A 16,473-nucleotide genomic window follows, 5' to 3' on the forward strand; every position below is an offset into this window, starting at 1 on the left:
TGGTAACATACATAATCAGACAACAAGGAGATTTGTGTTCAGCTTCTCATTTTTAATATTTGGTTAAACAAAATACATCTTTGTAAACAAACCCAGCACAAGGCCAACAAAGAAAGGGAATAAAGCAAGAAAAACAAAGCCTAGGGTTGCCCTTGCTGGGCATCAGGGTCAGGATGCCCCTTAATAGGAATGGGGCTTTTTGCCCTTGGGCATCAACATGGGTCCCTGTTCCTAAGCACCAGAATTGGATATGAACAGAACCAGCCCTGAAATGCTTAGGCATCTTTATACATCCCACCAGCTCATGGGCTCCACGTGCGTGGGACTGTTTGCAGTGCCATTTGCAAAGGCCCAAGCAGATCTGTAGGGAGGAGTCTCCTCTTCCCAAGAAATGGCTTACTCTCACCGACAGTGCCAATGGACCAAGGTCCTGCTTGTGACAATCAGCAAGGTCGGCTGTAACTTCTGGCTGGTAGTGATTGGAATGTCATTGTGCAGGGGCAGAGTTAGCTCCCCGTGGTGCCAAGCAGATCTGGTGTAGAAAATGGTGCAGATGACCATGGCTGAGCGCAATGCAGTAGCCACTTGAGGCCTCTGCTACTTGAATAAAAAACGGCCTTGTTGGATTGAAGATACATGTGCAGAAAAAGTGCTGGTGTAAACATGCACTCCAGTCACAGTGGGGAGACAGCCCCTGCTTCACCCCAACAAGCTTGCTCAGGATTAACATGCAAGCCCCAGGTAGCTCTGCTGCCAGGGAGAAGCAGGCCAGTGGGGCAGCTCTCAGACCTACAGAGACCATGGATTGATAAGGGCTGGCCAGGTCACCTGCCTTGAAGGCCACCACAAACACATTGGTATGGGGGTATGGTACTTATTTCTCCTCATTTTCCAAAATTATAGGAGAAAAAAATGGTCTAGAACTACTTGAGGTGGAGCGAGCCAACCCTGTTTGTAAAAGAAACTATAGCAGACGCCAAAACCAGAGGCTCCAGCTCGATGCATACAACCAACCTGAGATTGCTGCCACAGCCCTGGAGCTCAGGATGTGCCTACCAGTCTCAAACCCTGAAGCTTACCTTCATGGCAGTTTCCTCACCCAGCTGTGTCCCAAACTATGGAATTTGATGTCAGTGGTAGATGTGTTTCTGATTTTGCTAAAATGGGTCAACTATAAGTGCTATCCCTGCTCATTGTCTTTTGCCCCAGAGCCTCCCTAGTCAATGTAGTGAAATGGTAGGGACATAATTAGAGTGAAGAGCCACCATTGACTGCCCTACTGTGGTTTTACCCACATTGTATTAGGTATACGTTACACCATTGTCTTGCTAGAATACTGTGCAATTTACCTACTTTGGAATATCAGAACTTTTCGTTATAAAACTCCAAGGCTGGCTGGGATTTAAAAAGGGCTAAGAGGTGGCATAATGGATTGCAGATGGCATGCAGTGCCATTGCTGGACTCGTGACAGTTTCCTGAGACACAGTTTCCTGGCTCTGGGTCCTTTGAGCCGGTCACTGGGCTCTGCATGTACTTTGTCCTCAGACCCCATGGTGCCACAGGAGAAAAAAGGGGGCAGCCTCTCTGTGAGCCTGAAGCATCAGTAACACTACCAGCAGAACCTGTGTCAAGACCTCATAGAAAGGAGAAAATAACCAAGCCCCCTCAAATGACTCCCTTTTCAGCTCCCTCTTTCAAACAGCAAAGGGTGTTCAATGTCTTGCCCTAAGTGTTCAGAACTCCTACCTTCTTCCCCCAGGCACAGACTGCTGGGTGGCTCTGACAGTCCACATATCTGTCCTATTGCACTGGCCAATCTGAAGGGAAAACCCAATGAGATGTTTGGGGAAGTGAACTGTAGAGGCCACAGCACATCAAAGAGGTCTGGAGGGTTGAGGCAAAGAGGGTCAGGCAGAACTGTCTGTCACACGTCGGCCCTCCAGCTCTGATGGGCTTCCACTTCTTCTGGTACCACCAGTAGGAGTTCACAGTTTTTACCTCGCAAATGGTATTTTAGAAATTTCCTATGGAAGAGGGAATAGGCAAGAAATGAGATGCCAGTGAGTTACAGATTGCAGTCCTGGGACCACCCATTAACCAGAATCCTCCCCATCAGAGATCAGATCCACTGGCTTCTGCCTCCCAAGTGCTGGGATTAAAGGTGTCTCCCACCACTACCCAGCTACTCCCATAACAATCTTAAAACTCCAAGGGTGACTGACTCTTTAAAAAATTCCATGTTTGGTTACCCTTCCAGTCCTGCTAGAATTCCAATCTCAGTTCCTGCACGTTCTCATATAGTCCTGTCACTAGTGGCTGCCGGCATGAGGACAAGACCATCGAATATTCTAATGGTTACTAAGCTTCAAACAAACCAGCATCAAACCTGGGTGTAAAGCACTTGAGCCAATCAGGCCTCAATCTGAAAGGAGAGGGTCAACTCCTGAAAACTGTCCTCTGACCTCCATATATGCCCAGAAGCACACAGGCACCTACACACACACACACACACACACACACACACACACACACACACAAAACAAACAGGTCACATAGAAACGTAACCCTGTCTGGAATAATGTCATCTTCCTTTCTTAACTGGCAGTTGTCTTAAGTGGAGAGGTGACAATGTCAGTGCCATCAAACCAGAAAGCTAGAATCATAGGATGTGAAACCTGTTCATCAAAGGGATAGAGTCCTAATTAAGTCCAAGACCCTATGATTCCAAGGGGACAGGGAGAGGATCCCAGGACACAGGAATTTCATCTCCTTTGTCAAATAATCAGATGAGCCCGACTTCCCCAGAAGCCCAGCCTTGCAGGGTCACCTGAGCTCACTCTCGCCTCCAATCCACTCTGGCATCTTGAGTTTGGAGTCAAGGTTGTAGTAGGCCCCTCCCACCTCACGAACACAGATCCAGTGCTGCCTTTTGAGAGGCAACTTGAGTGGACCCCAGCACAGGCTGGAGGGCAGGTTCATGATGAAGCCCATGACGTTAGCAAGAGCAATAACACCCACGTCCCTACAGAAGAGAAAAGGTGTCAGACTCTAGGGCAGCCACACTCCATAGTTGCCCCCATACACTTGGGGTTGGGACCACAGCTCGTTCTTGTTGGCAAATAAAGTTTGGTTTTCTACCTGCGCTTGTCCCACCAAACAGCTTCATATCCTTTTGTTTGAAGGGCCGCCATGATGACATTCACATCATAATTCCCATTTCCCAGCATGCTCTTCTTGTGGGGCGTCACCACAGTGTTCGGAGACAGCCTACAAACATAAAGGAAAACGTTTAGGCCTGTTGATCTGCCCACCCTTCCCAGGTTTATACCACCAGAAAGGCACTTTACAGCATTGCCCCTAGAAGCTGGTCCCTCCCTTGGCAGAGAAGCCTCACAAGTTTCTACCCAAGCACTGCATGCCTGGCTCCTGCTAGCCCAGAGGTTGCCTCTCATGATGCTAGACAACTGAGGAAGGCTGAGACCCATCTGGCCTCCTGAGAAGAGTGTTACAGCGAAGGGAGGGACCATAAGAGATGATCCTTAGAGGCACTGGCCTGTTATCGTAGCACTCCTATTGCTGATGTTCTGCTTGGACACAAACCCTCTAATAACACTGGCAAAGCTGGTTGTAATGGAGGTACACAGCTATAACTCTAGCACTCAGGAAGCAGAGAAAAGGCAGGTCTTTGAGTCAAAGTCCAACCTCATCTACTTAGTTCTATGTAGCCACTAGGTACTACATAGTGTGACCTTTACTTTAAAGGCAAAAAGCACTAGCAATTGGTGTGTGGTGTTTTAAATGGCACAGGTAGTAACTGTTATTCCTGCTTTTTGCAATTTAAATGCTGCAAGGTCTGTACTTCTGTAATCATTAACTATTCATATGTGTGTAGTGGCTGAGACAGAGCATAACTGCATGAACTAGAGCCAAGTGCAAGGCCATAAAGAGTAATGAAGCCTGAATTACACTGGAATGTAGAACCCGTCTACATAGTCAGTGTGCACGTGTGTGTATGCCTCTGTGTGTCCTGAACAAAAGAAACATTATAAGCACAAACAATCAATTGGGAAAAACCTAAGAGGCAGAAGCAAGTGAGTATCTGAGTCTGAGGCCAGCCTGGTCTACAGAAAAGTTTCGGGACAGCCAGGGCTACACAGAGAAACCCTGTCTCAAAAAAAAAAAAAAAAAACAAAAAAGGGGCTGGGGATTTAGCTCAGTGGTAGAGCGCTTGCCTAGGAAGCGCAAGGCCCTGGGTTCGGTACCCAGCTCCGAAAAAAAGAACCAAAAAAAAAAAAAAAAAGAGAGAGAGAGAAAGAAGGGACTGGAGAGATGGCTCAGTGGTTAAGAGCACCAACTGCTCTTCCTGAGGTCCTGAGTTCAAATCCCAGCAACCACATGGTGGCTCACAACCATCTGTAATGAGATCTGATGCCCTCTTCTGGTGTGTCTCAAGGCAGCTACAGTGTAATACAATAAAATAAAATCTTAAAAAAAAAGAAAGAAAGAAAGAAAGAGAGAGAGAGAGAGAGAGAGAGAGAGAAAAGAAAAAGAAAAAAAAAAAAGGTACTCTGTAGCTATGGCGGTCCACCCAGCTTCCAACTAAGGTTTCCATACTAGCTCAGGCTGGCCTTGAAGTCAGGATCCTCTTACCTTTGCTCCCGAGTGCCAAGACTATTGGTATACAGCACCCCACTATGTCAAGCCCTTTCTTTTTATTGCTCCTTTCCCCATTTTCCAGCAAGGCCTGAGCTTAGGACATTCCCAAACCCATTACTTTGTTTTCACAGTCTCCACAAGTCAGCAGGGGAAGAAGGCCATTCTGACTAGAGGAGGGTCAACATATCTTTTTGTTGGTGGTGGGTTTTGCTACTTCGTTTGTTCGTTTTTGAGACAGGGTCCCTCTACATAGCACTGGCTATCTGGGAACTCAAAGAGATAGATCTGCCTGCCTCTGCCTCCCAAATGAGTGATAGAATCAAAGGCATGTGTCACATGATGGGTCAACTGGAAAAGGAAAGAACACTGTGGCAGGTTCCTCAGGACGGAAAGTGTCCAGAGGCGGTAACATGTCATTGCCAGAAGAAAATATCTACTTTGACCCAAAGAAGTCAATTCTAAAATTTTAAGAACTCTTGCTTAAAATCAAAAACTTTTCCGGGCTGGAGAGATGGCTCAGCGGTTAAGAGCACCCGACTGCTCTTCCAGGGGTCCCGAGTTCAATTCCCAGCATCCACATGGTGGCTCACAACCATCTGTAATGGGATCTGATGCCCTCTTCTGGTGTGTCTGAAGATAGCTACAGTGTACTTATTTTTTTTTTTTTTTTTGGTCTTTTTTTCGGAGCTGGGGACCGAACCCAGGGCCTTGTGCTTCCTAGGCAAGCGCTCTACCACTGAGCTAAATCCCCAGCCCCACTACAGTGTACTTATATATAATGAATAAAGAAATCTTTAAAAAAAAAAAACTTTTCCAAGCATAGCACCCACGCTGATTTGGGGCAGGTGTTAGCAATGCTACACCCTCGCTCATGCCAAGCTAACACTCTGCCAACTGACCCATTCTTCAAAAATAAAACATGCCCTTGACATGGTTTAAAACTCTCCAGTTGCAAGGGATGGTGGTGCACACCTGTGATTCCAACAATCAGGATCTGAGGCAGGACTGCTGAGAGTTCCAGGCCAGCCTGGACTACAATGTGAAACCCTGTCTCAAAAAACAAAAGGGGGATAGGGACTTAAAGGATGACCCAGCACTTACACAGTGGCTGAAACCCATCTGAACTACAGTTCCCGGGCATCTGAGGCCCTTCCCTGGCCTCCATGAGCAGTGGACACAATGAGACCTAAGCATACATGCAGTCAAAACAGCCATACCCATAAAATAAAAATAAATGGACCAGGCTGGCCTCAAACTCACAGAGATCTACCTGCCTCTGCCTCCTCGGTGCTGGGATTAAAGGCGTGTGGCACCATACTGGTATACTGGGCGTCACAGGGATTTAGGGCTGGAGAGTTGGCTCAGGGGTTAAGGAAGACCCAGGTTTAATTCCAAGCAGTCAGTGACGGCTCACAGCAATCTGTAATTTTGGTTCCTAGGGATCCAATGCCTCGGGTCTCTGCTGGTACCAGGCACATATATGGTACACAAATGTAGACGAAGGTAAAATCACCTTCACATTAAAAAAAGTTTCTGACTGATGTCTTTAATTATTTTCATACAATATTTTGATCACATTCTCTTCCCAACTCCTCTTAGATCCTTTTCACCTTCCTAATCATTCAACTTCACAGTTTTTCTCTCAAAACAACAACAACAAAAGGAAAATCAGACTAGAAAGAAAGATTAAAAAAACAGTTGTGGGGTTGGGGATTTGGCTCAGTGGTAGAGCGCTTGCCTAGCAAGTGCAAGGCCCTGGGTTTGGTCCCCAGCTCCGAAAAAAAGAAAAGGAAAAAAAAAACAAAAACAAAAACAAAAACAAACAAACAAAAAAACAGTTGTACAAAAAGAAAAAAATGCAAATACAGAGTCTGTTTTGTATTGGCCAACTGCTCCTGACCATGGAGCCTATCCTGGAGTGTGGCTAAGATACCTAGTGACAATCTCTGGAGAAAATTGATAGCACCACCCTACACATTTAAAAATGACAGTAACATCAAAGGAAAAAGGGCTCACTTGCTCATCTCCAGACAGGAAACAAATATCATTTACTTCTGACACCCATCACTAGGGCAGCTGCCTAATAAGTGCCAGGTCTCAAAGGAAGAGGTATGAGCTCATTCTAGGTAAGTAAAAAAGGCTTGAGGCTGGGACTGCTTGCTCTCCTGGAGGACCTGAGTAGACCCCAAGATCTACCTCAGGCAGGTCACAACCACCAACTGCAGCTCCTAGGAGTCTGACGCCTCCAGGCTCTACAGGTGCCTGCGCTCATAGCCACATACCCACACAGACTTCTGTTTTTAAAGATTTATCTCTTTTTATTTATATAAGTACACTGTAGCTGTCTTCAGACACACCAGAAGAGGGCATCAGATCCCATTCCAGATGGTTGTGAGCCACCATGTGGTTGCTGGGAATTGAACTCAGGACCTCTGGAAGAGCAGTCAGTGCTCTAACCACTGAGCCATCTCTCCAGTCCCCATACTTGTTTTTATGTGCCTTTTTCTTTTAATTTCTTTTCTGCTTCAAGCCCCATCTCCCAATTACCCAGGACTGGACACTTGAACAAGAAATCTCAGAAAGACAAGGCAAGCCAGCCCAAGATTAGCAGGTTCCCTCCAACAGAACCCATAATCTGGACACTCGTATCTGCACCCAGAGATGTTAGAGTATGTTAGTAAAAGCTGGCATAGAATGAGGGAGTCCCACAAGCTGGCAGTAACTGCCAAGAGGGGTTTTCTGCAATAGGGTACCCCTAACAGACCAGGCTATATAAAAAGGGGTGTTTGCTGGCCTTGTCAAAGAGCTCCTTCCTGGCTTGGTGGTGATGGGGCTTAACTTTAATCTCAGCACTGGGGCAGGGGCAGGGGCAGGGGCAGGGGCAGGGGCAGGGGCAGGGGCAGGGGCAGGGGCAGGGGCAGAGGCAGAGGCAGGCAGATGTCTCTGAGTTTGAGGCCAGCCTGGTCTACAGAAAAGTTTCAGGACAGCCAGGGCTACACAGAGAAACCCTGTCTCAAAAAAAAACAAAAAAGGGGTTGGGGATTTAGCTCAGTGGTAGAGCGCTTGCCTAGGAAGCGCAAGGCCCTGGGTTCGGTCCCCAGCTCTGAAAAAAAGAACCAAAAAAAAAAAAAGAAAAGAAAAGAAAATACAAAATATAAAAGCTCCTTCTGGTAGGCATCCGTAAACTGGGCACCAATATGGCAGAAAGCAGCCCAACTGGGCCATGATTGTGGATCATTCATTCATTCATTCATTCATTCGTTTGTTTGCTTGCTTGCTTATTTATTTTGAGACAGGGTTTCTTTGTGTAGACCTGGCTGTTCTGGAACTCACTTTGTAGACCAAATGGGCCTTGAACTCAGAAAGATCTTCCTGCTCCAGCCTTCCCAGTGCTGGGATTGAGTGTGTGTATCACCACACCCAGATTGAATTTACACACACACACATACACACACACACATACACACACACACATACACACACAGTCTAAAGTTAGGTGGTGATTTTTTTTTCTTATATAGCCTGAGTTTCAAAGTCACTGAAGATAAATTAAAACTCCTAATTCTCCTGCTTCCACTCACAGGTGCTGGGAAAGCTAAAGCTAGGCATGTATCACACCACCACATTCAAGTTTGGTGACTTTAACCTACCTGTCTATGAACACCAACAGCTGAAAAAACTAAGCTCAAACCTGGGTTTATACAAATTCACTGCAGGTTAGCCAACTCCAAGTCCCACCCTACTCAATCTGCTGCTGTCTTCTCTAGAGGGAAAAGTACACTTCAGGCACTAAAACTATATGGCCTTTAGTAGTTTATCCTACTTCTGACGACAAGCCAAATCCATCCCACAGCTTCTTCAGGCTCAACCTCACGTTGTCTCTTCCACAGGATTCTTCCTGATTCTATGAAAATGGAAGGAGACTCAGAGGACCACATATAATACCACATCAATACTAATTTACTAAACAATTCATCTGGCATACATTCAAGCAAACAGTGAGTCCTGAAACCGTTTTAGTACTATCCCTGAGCCAGGCCTTGGCATCTAATAAGCACACCCAAGCTAGCCAACGTTGACACGGGGCTGTTGTCTAGAACTTGGAAGGCAGAGGCCCAAGTATCAGAAACCCATGATCATCTTCCAATACATAACCAGTCTGGACTATGAGATCTCCTTTCAAAGAAATCCCAAATTGATCAATATAGGAATTGCTAACAAAAACTTCTATTCCATTTTACAGGGCTAGCTGTCTGGTCCCAAGAAATCTCTTTTCCCAAAGTCCGGCATTTAGACAAAATCCAGCACCCAACCCAACCCAACCCAACCCCACCCCACCCCACCCCCGCACACTCCCGACTTGGAAAAATAGCTTCCACCTGCTAAAGTAAATATTCTCCTTATCTCTGGCAAAAGGGACCTCCCACTAACATATATGCCTATGGTGTCCAGTAGCACATCAAGGTCTATGCTAGCTTCTAGGTTCCTTCTACCTCTATTCAAGTTCTTACTATACCTCAGTTTACAGATTACCCTCCTCCTAGGTACTTGTTCCCCTTAAAGCCTTGGGAACCCCCCCACCCCCAAACACTGTTATTTCTGCTTTCCTGAAAGAGAGCAAGGGGGTTTAGAATAAACTTTTCCTTTACCCACAAAACAGCTATTTTGGCTTCTTTATTGCACCCACTTTTATTCACCCATAGTCATTTGAAGATGAGGGATTGTCTACCCCTGTGATTCGCTCCCTGCCCGACAAAAGTCCTTTCTTTTACTTTAAGGCTAACTGACTGCCCAACTAGGCTAGCTGCTTCCTGGGTGTTTTCACTTAATTCTTCACAATCTTTAGATACTGTAAACAAGGGAGCTGAGGTGCAAAGGTTACAGTGACTTGCACAGTCACGCACAGCTGGTCAGTGGCACAATGAGATCCAGCCTCTAAGACAACACTCAACAGCCTGCCCAGGATCACTTCCCCACCATGGTCCAGCAGAGTCTCTTGGGTATAGTGGCTGCTGCTCAGGACTGCCTTGCTGATTTCCACAGACATCCTAGGGCTTACGGCAAGCCTCTCCTGTTTGCCATTACAAACACAAGTTGGGAGCCTCTAAGGTGGGCTCTAACCCAGGTCACCACTAATGTCCTCAGTCCACTCCAAAGTTACTACTGGGCCTGCTATGGTGGTGACTTTGGATTTCAATGAAGAGGGAAAAGGAGGAAGGAAGGGAGAGATTTAACCTAAATTCTTTCTTTCATCAGAATTTCCTGATATGTTTCTAAATAAAACACAGTTCAAAAGAGTAGGTAAGTGTCAGCTATTCCCATCATGGGTTTGGATGAGCTACTCCAGTCCCTAGAGTTTAATACCTGGCACCCAGGACCCAGGTTTGGTTCCCGGAACCCATGGCTGCTGACAACCACCTGCAACTCCAGTTCAAACGATCTAACACATGTATGTGGTCCAAGACATTCATACAGGCAAAATAAAATAACATAAAATAAATGCTACTGCAAGCTGAGGGCCTACAGTGGCAGAACACTGGTGAGCATGTGTAAGGCCGTGAGTTCAAACCTCTATGAGTGCACCTCTAAGCCCTTTATTTTCAAAGTTTAGACAGATAGTGTGTGTGTGTGGTGGGGGGAGACACTCACACTGATGACATGCTTCCACCCTTGGAGTACTTTCTCCTGGACCAAGCCTCAGTCACATCTGATTCCTCCCTCCCTCCCTCCCCTTCCTGCCTGCTCGTTGCTAATCAGCATTAGCTCAGCTCTAAATCCTTAACTCATTTCTATGCTGAGCATGAGTCATCTCATCTCCACAACTCTCTTCAGACTCCACCCTGCTTTTGTATTTCTCCTCCTTCAACTGGCCAGAACTCACTGCTATGACAGACTTCCTCTCATCAACACAGTCCTCCACCTCGGTACTCAGGAGCCACAGTTTAAAACAGCATGGCTCATTCTGGACAGTCTTCTCTCTGAATGCCAGTTTCTAAAGAGACCATCTTTTCATTTCTAAACTGTCCCAGTGTCGGTGGTGCTCTCTGCCCCTCAGTCTCTTAGACCTGTCCCATGTACAGCCCTGAGGTGACCTACTCAGCTCAGCTTGCCTTCTCTACAATACCTCCCAGTACCTGGCACACTACAAGTAGCTAGTCCCCCTCCCCCTTGCACACTGCATGTAGCTAGTCTCTCTCTCTTGCTCACTGCATGCAGCTAGTCTCTCTTTCTCTCTCTCTCTCTCTCTCTCTCTCTCTCTCTCTCTCTCTCTCTCTTGCACACTGCATGTAGCTAGTCTCTCTCTTGCACACTGTATGCTGGATGGAGCTAGTCAGTCTGTCTCTCTCTGTCTCTGTCTCTCTGTCTCTGTCTCTCTCTGTCTCTCTCCTCTTCCTTTACATTTTCTCCAGATTCCTTACATACACTTGGGGGAGTCCCTACTTATCATACAGAACCTTTGCAAGTAAACATGCTCTGTAATAGAGCTCCTTTTCTGGAGTTTTCTTACTGGTTAGCCTGCACTGTGCTGATTGGGAACATAGAAATAGACCACAATTTGCAAAAGCTTCAAAGGAACAGAGCCCTGGTCCCGTGTGATGACTGGTAGGTGTTTAGCATCTTTCATTCAGGGAAAATACATCTGAGAGATGCCAATTAGCCACAATTATATAAAGCCCAGACCCCCAGTCCTGCTGACTTACTAGCCAGAAAGGCAGCTACTGAAGTTCCTGCTTCTCTGAGGAGATTTTCCAGTCTGCAGCAAGAAGCCAGGAGGAGCCCTTTGGAGGCAGGCCCTGGAGCTATAAAGCTTGGCAGAATCTGGCCATTAATAAATACAGATTCCACGTTCTAATTCCTTCATCTGGAATAACAGGAAACAATAGTGTCTACCTCTTAAGGTGGGTGTGAGGACTCAGCTGCTACACAGAGAGAGTCCTCAGAATGGTGCAAAGAGTTGGTTTGTTAAGTGTCTCAAGATTTCACTCCCTTGTCAGTCCAGGAGCCAAACTCAGAGGTCAAAATCTGTCAACCTGAGTAAGACTAACTATATACAATCTGACATTAATAATCTGGTGGGTAAAACTAGGCAAACTACATCGACTTAGTCCTGGTTCCCCAGGCCATCGCTAAGGTTGCTCTAAGATGGTCAGTACACACTACCAAGTGCCAAGCACACTCAGGTGCTCATGGTAAGCCATTTCCTTCTCCCTGGTTAGAGATGAGCAAACAATTCAGAGCTACCCAGAAAAAACATTAACAGCTGCCCAAAGGGAATCACTTCAGAAGCCTGGGCCCTCCTTTCTGTCACATGACTGAGTGGTGGAAGATACCCTTTCTTTCTTTTTTTTTTTTTTGGTTCTTTTTTTCGGAGCTGGGGACCGAACCCAGGGCCTTGCGCTTCCTAGGTAAGCGCTCTACCACTGAGCTAAATCCCCAGCCCCGAAGATACCCTTTCTTAACTCCTAGAGCTTCATCTTCTGAGGAGTGACATGGACTTAACAGACGGTGGTCATGAAGCAAATGGCACACCTATCGCGCTACCCAAGGGTGTTACTGATCTTTAACTGGTCCTGCAAAGTAATGACTCTCGGGTTGGGGATTTAGCTCAGTGGTAGAGCGCTTGCCTAGGAAGCGCAAGGCCCTGGGTTCAGTCCCCAGCTCCGAAAAAAAGAACCAAAAAAAAAAAAAAGTAATGACTCTCATTTTAGTCCTGGAAGAGCACTCAGGATACAGGATACTTCTCAGAGACTCCTACAGTTCCTTCAAGGAAAGTGGTCCACACTTATGCTTACAAATCACCCCAAACATTCTAGCTGTGACTGACGTGGCTGTGCAGCTGCAATTTCGTCTCCAAATGGGGCCTCGGTATATATTACTGCTTAAAGCATCCTTGAGCTTTCTCTGTCTCGAGGTCTTTTCGTGTTGGAGGGGGAAGACAAGCTCACTGTCAAAGCTGCTATGGACTTCAGTCATATTGCTGGGTCCAGTCAGACACCACAGAACTAACTCTCCAGGCCCTTGGGTAAAAGACTTTTCAAAAACCAAAGCGACGGGCATAAACCTGAACCCTGACCACTTGTGGAGTGTCATATTTGTTCTACAGAGTCCATCATTTTTCCTTTGAAGAGGCTGGGCTACGAATTGCACTTAGGACCCCCTACGTAATGTGCAAGCACTCCACTGAACTTCACACCGGCCCCAGGAAAATCATCATATAGCAGGAGGAGAGATATGATGGAGTCTGCCCTAATCACAGCGTTGCTGTTCAGAAGCTGCTCAGAACAAATTACAAATTACTTGACCTTTCTGTTCATTTTCTCTATCAGTAAAAGGACTGTGAGGAAAGTCATACAGAACAATGTATGAAGGACACCATGGGCAGGCAGCACATGGCCCCAGAACAGCTAAGCATTATCGGTACACTTTTCTTGAGACTCCCATCATATCCCACCTTTGTTAACAGTTGGCTGAATGTAGATGTATTTTGTGTCCCTCCTATACTGTAAACTCCTTGATGGCAGGGTCTGGAAGGGAGGGAGGTGTTACAGCAGTGCCCACCAGTGGAGATACGACCCTGAACTCAACTCTGAGTCCGAGCCTGGTCAGGTTATTTAGAGGAAATTAAGGAGCTCCACAGAGCCCTGTCTTCATCACAAAACGGGAATAACACATGCAACACGGAGTCCCCTGTCTGACCACATCCGTGGAGACAGCCCACTAAGGCTAGTCCACCACAGATGGGCCATAGATGGTCATTATCTCCCATTCCTGTGTTCCTTATTCTTGCCCACAGCATCTTGATTCCAAACCTGTGGGTTTGAAGGTTTTTGTCCCTGAGACATTGCACCACCCACACAAATTCACCAATACCGAGAAGTGGGGACCAAGATGTCAAGCAGGGGAGCCCTACCTCTGGAAAATCTCCTGCAGCGTTTCCCGCGTGAAGGCGTTGCTGTCCTGGAAGACGTTGTTGAGAGCATGAAGGGCACAGAGCTCCCTGCGCTGCTTCTCATGGTAGATTTGTGGGGGTGCTGCCTGGGGAAGCTCCAAGGATTCAGATTTGGCCTTGTCTCCTTTCCATGGCATGCAACTCATGTTTTTCAATTTAGGTTCCAGGCAGAGCCGATAAACACCCCGCTCCTTTCCTCCTGAGGAAAGTCTAAGTTTCTGTCTTCAGATTCCTGAGGTTCACCTACTCTCTGGTGTCCATGATTTATGCTTTGTCACTGGGAGGAAAGGTTGGAACCAAAAGGGACAAAAAAACCCAACCCACCAGTCTACCTTTTCTGTCTTCTCGATAGAAAAAAATAACTTTTGGATTAGTTTATTTAGCCACCACTTTCAAAGTGCAGAATTAACAAAGAAAAAAAAAAACCATAAAACGTAGGATCCCTCCCTTTCGCTACCTTCCCTTCCCACCCCCTTTGGAAAAAAAGAAAACACTACGCTCTCCAGGCTGTGTTTTCTTCTCTGCAGATGCCAACTAGGCCTCAATGCAAGAGGGCAGAGCCGAATGGGTCACATCGCTCCTTTTCTTCCATTTCGTCCGAATCACAACGCCACAGGCTCCGAAGACCCGGTTGGATGGTGGAGAAAAGGCCCAATGCCAAGAGCTAGCGAGGACCGGAGGGCGTGCGGTCGCGGGCCACGCGGGGACTTCGGGAGTAGCGCTCCATGCCCGCCGGCGGGCTGGCGGACTGGGCCCAGCGGAGGAGCCGCTTCGCCTCGGCGCGGGCGGAGCCGCGGAAGGGGAACGGCGGCCCGGGCGCCGCCGCGGGGAGGTCCCGCCCGGCCCGCGAGGGTGCGGCCGGACGCCTCGCCTAGCCCGGTGCAGTCCTGGCCCACCGGGCTGGTCGTCCCCTCCGCGACCTCCTGCTGTCACGTGAGGCAAGCCGGGGCTTCCTCCGGCTGCCTGCCCGGCCGGGACCGCTCGTCACCCCTTCACAGCCACCTGGACCTTGCGGGCCGCCACCTGGGCCGCGCACGGTCGAGCAGGAGGCAGAGCGGGCGGGCACGCGCACCTGAGGCCGACGTCAGCGGCGTTCACTCGGCGCGCACCCTAGACACGCCCCCGCGCTGACCCCGCCCGCCCCACCTCGCGTCACCCCTGACGTTGTGTGACGTAACCGGCGTGGGCTGTTGGTCGGGGGTGGAGGTTCACCTGGCGCTTGTAGTTCGCGGAGCCGTTGTCCAGGGCTCCGCGATAGTGGGGAAGGTCGACTTGTCTTTTCACCGCAGCTTCTCCGGGGCGCCCACTCCCGCCTGGACGCCGCAGGGCCCTCCTCCGGGCGGAGTACTTTCTTGAGCTAGGGCAGCGGCTGCCCTGGCCTACTTATGTTCACCAGATTTCTGAACACTTTCCTGACACGGCCGGGCATAATCTTGGTTGGTGAACCCGACCGCCTCCAGTTTTCTTTGAGAGTCGAGGGCAGGAGTCTAGCCGGGAGTCATATTTCAAATGGAAACCAGAGTTCTATTTCAGATCCTTGGTGTCATATTCCCGATCACTTCACACAAACCACTGCCCTTTGGCTCAGCGACCTCCTCGGACGGCTGTCACAAAGCCTGCCTTTCTGTGTTTTCTTTTCCCTTCTGATCCTTTTTAGACGTGTGTGTGTGTGTTCTCTCTAGTCCAGCTGGTCTCAAAACTCATTGCATAACCAAGAATGTCCAATTTGTGCAGGGCAGGGGATCGAACCCCGGTACATGCAAGACAAAGCACTCTACCAACTAGAGCTCCCTATTTTCTGAGTTAGCTGAGGACACTGTGTCCAAAGGCAGACTATTTGCAGTTTCCCATGGATTTAAATTAAATCATTGTTTCTAGCTGCCTGCCTTTCAGATTTTGTTAGGGAAAACAACAGATTTGCTCTTTCAAAGTGACGGTTTCTCTAATCCTCAAGACCACCCCAATCAATGGTGTTGTGCAACACCACGTGGTAGGGAGTCCTCTGCCTCTACACAGACTACTTTTGAATTACCTTAATTTTTTTATGTGTGTGTAATTTGTAAACTACCAAACTGTTACAGTGTATTTACATCGGATTTATCTCCTACAGTCTTGCCATTCAACCAGAATTATTGTAAACACCTTTCATATTAACTGATGAGTAATTAATTACTGCCAAGTAAATTAGACATTTTTCTTTTTCAGGGAGAAAACGGAAGCCCAAAGAAGCCATTCAAGTTGTTTGAAATCACTATGTCTGTAGTGGATTAAGGGTTTGAGCTTGGGCCAAACTGTTTTCAGAAAGAAAATGTAAAGATGGATAGAGGATTCCCTCTTTTTATATTTATTCTCCAAAGCATTCAATTCGAAAAGCAAGTACTCAGAATGTCTATCCTTTCTAGGCAAAATCCTATAGTGAGAAGGACTTTCTTTTCCCTCAGTCAGGTATCAATGTATTCTGAAATCGAACTCTTTCTGTTTGTACGATGCTAAATAACACTCGAGGTAATAGAGTTAATACAACCAGCAACTCTGATCACCCCTAGGCAATCAGCAAGCAACCTCTAACTGGGTTCTTAACACTCAGAGATACTGTCAGAACCCACAAGTAAAGGCTTCCAGTCCACAAGACTACCTCTCACTTTCGATGTCAGTTAGGAGTCCAAATCTCTGAGGCTGGAGATATGGCTCAGAGGTTCAGAACATTGATAGGTTTTCCAGTAGACCTGGATTTGATTCCCAGTACCCATAAGGAGCCTAACAATCATCAGTGACTCTAGTCCAAAAGGATGCCCCATTTAGACTCTACAGGCCCTGCACAAAGGTGGCACACACACACACACACACACACACACACACACACAAT

General features: G+C 47.4%; 1 protein-coding gene across 2 annotated transcripts; it reads right to left on the reverse strand.

Moving 5' to 3' along the window:
- Window positions 1-31: 31 nt before the first annotated feature.
- Window positions 32-13,955, reverse strand: Josd1 (Josephin domain containing 1). Of its 2 annotated transcripts, NM_001025009.1 has the most exons (4): window positions 13,569-13,955; window positions 3,140-3,268; window positions 2,829-3,023; window positions 38-2,025 (listed from the first exon to the last, which is right to left on the reverse strand). In NM_001025009.1, exons 1-4 carry the CDS (start codon window positions 13,751-13,753, stop codon window positions 1,926-1,928), a joined length of 609 nt encoding a protein of 202 aa, NP_001020180.1. In that variant the 5' UTR covers window positions 13,754-13,955; the 3' UTR covers window positions 38-1,925. The 2 variants fall into 2 exon arrangements, with proteins under 2 accessions (XP_038935196.1, NP_001020180.1); XM_039079268.2 differs by lacking the exon at window positions 2,829-3,023 and having other exon boundaries at window positions 32-2,025; window positions 13,569-13,753.
- Between the last annotated feature and the right edge of the window lie 2,518 nt (window positions 13,956-16,473).

Source organism: Rattus norvegicus, chromosome 7 (genome assembly GCF_036323735.1).
Source record: "Rattus norvegicus strain BN/NHsdMcwi chromosome 7, GRCr8, whole genome shotgun sequence".
NCBI classification, from domain to species: domain Eukaryota; kingdom Metazoa; phylum Chordata; class Mammalia; order Rodentia; family Muridae; genus Rattus; species Rattus norvegicus.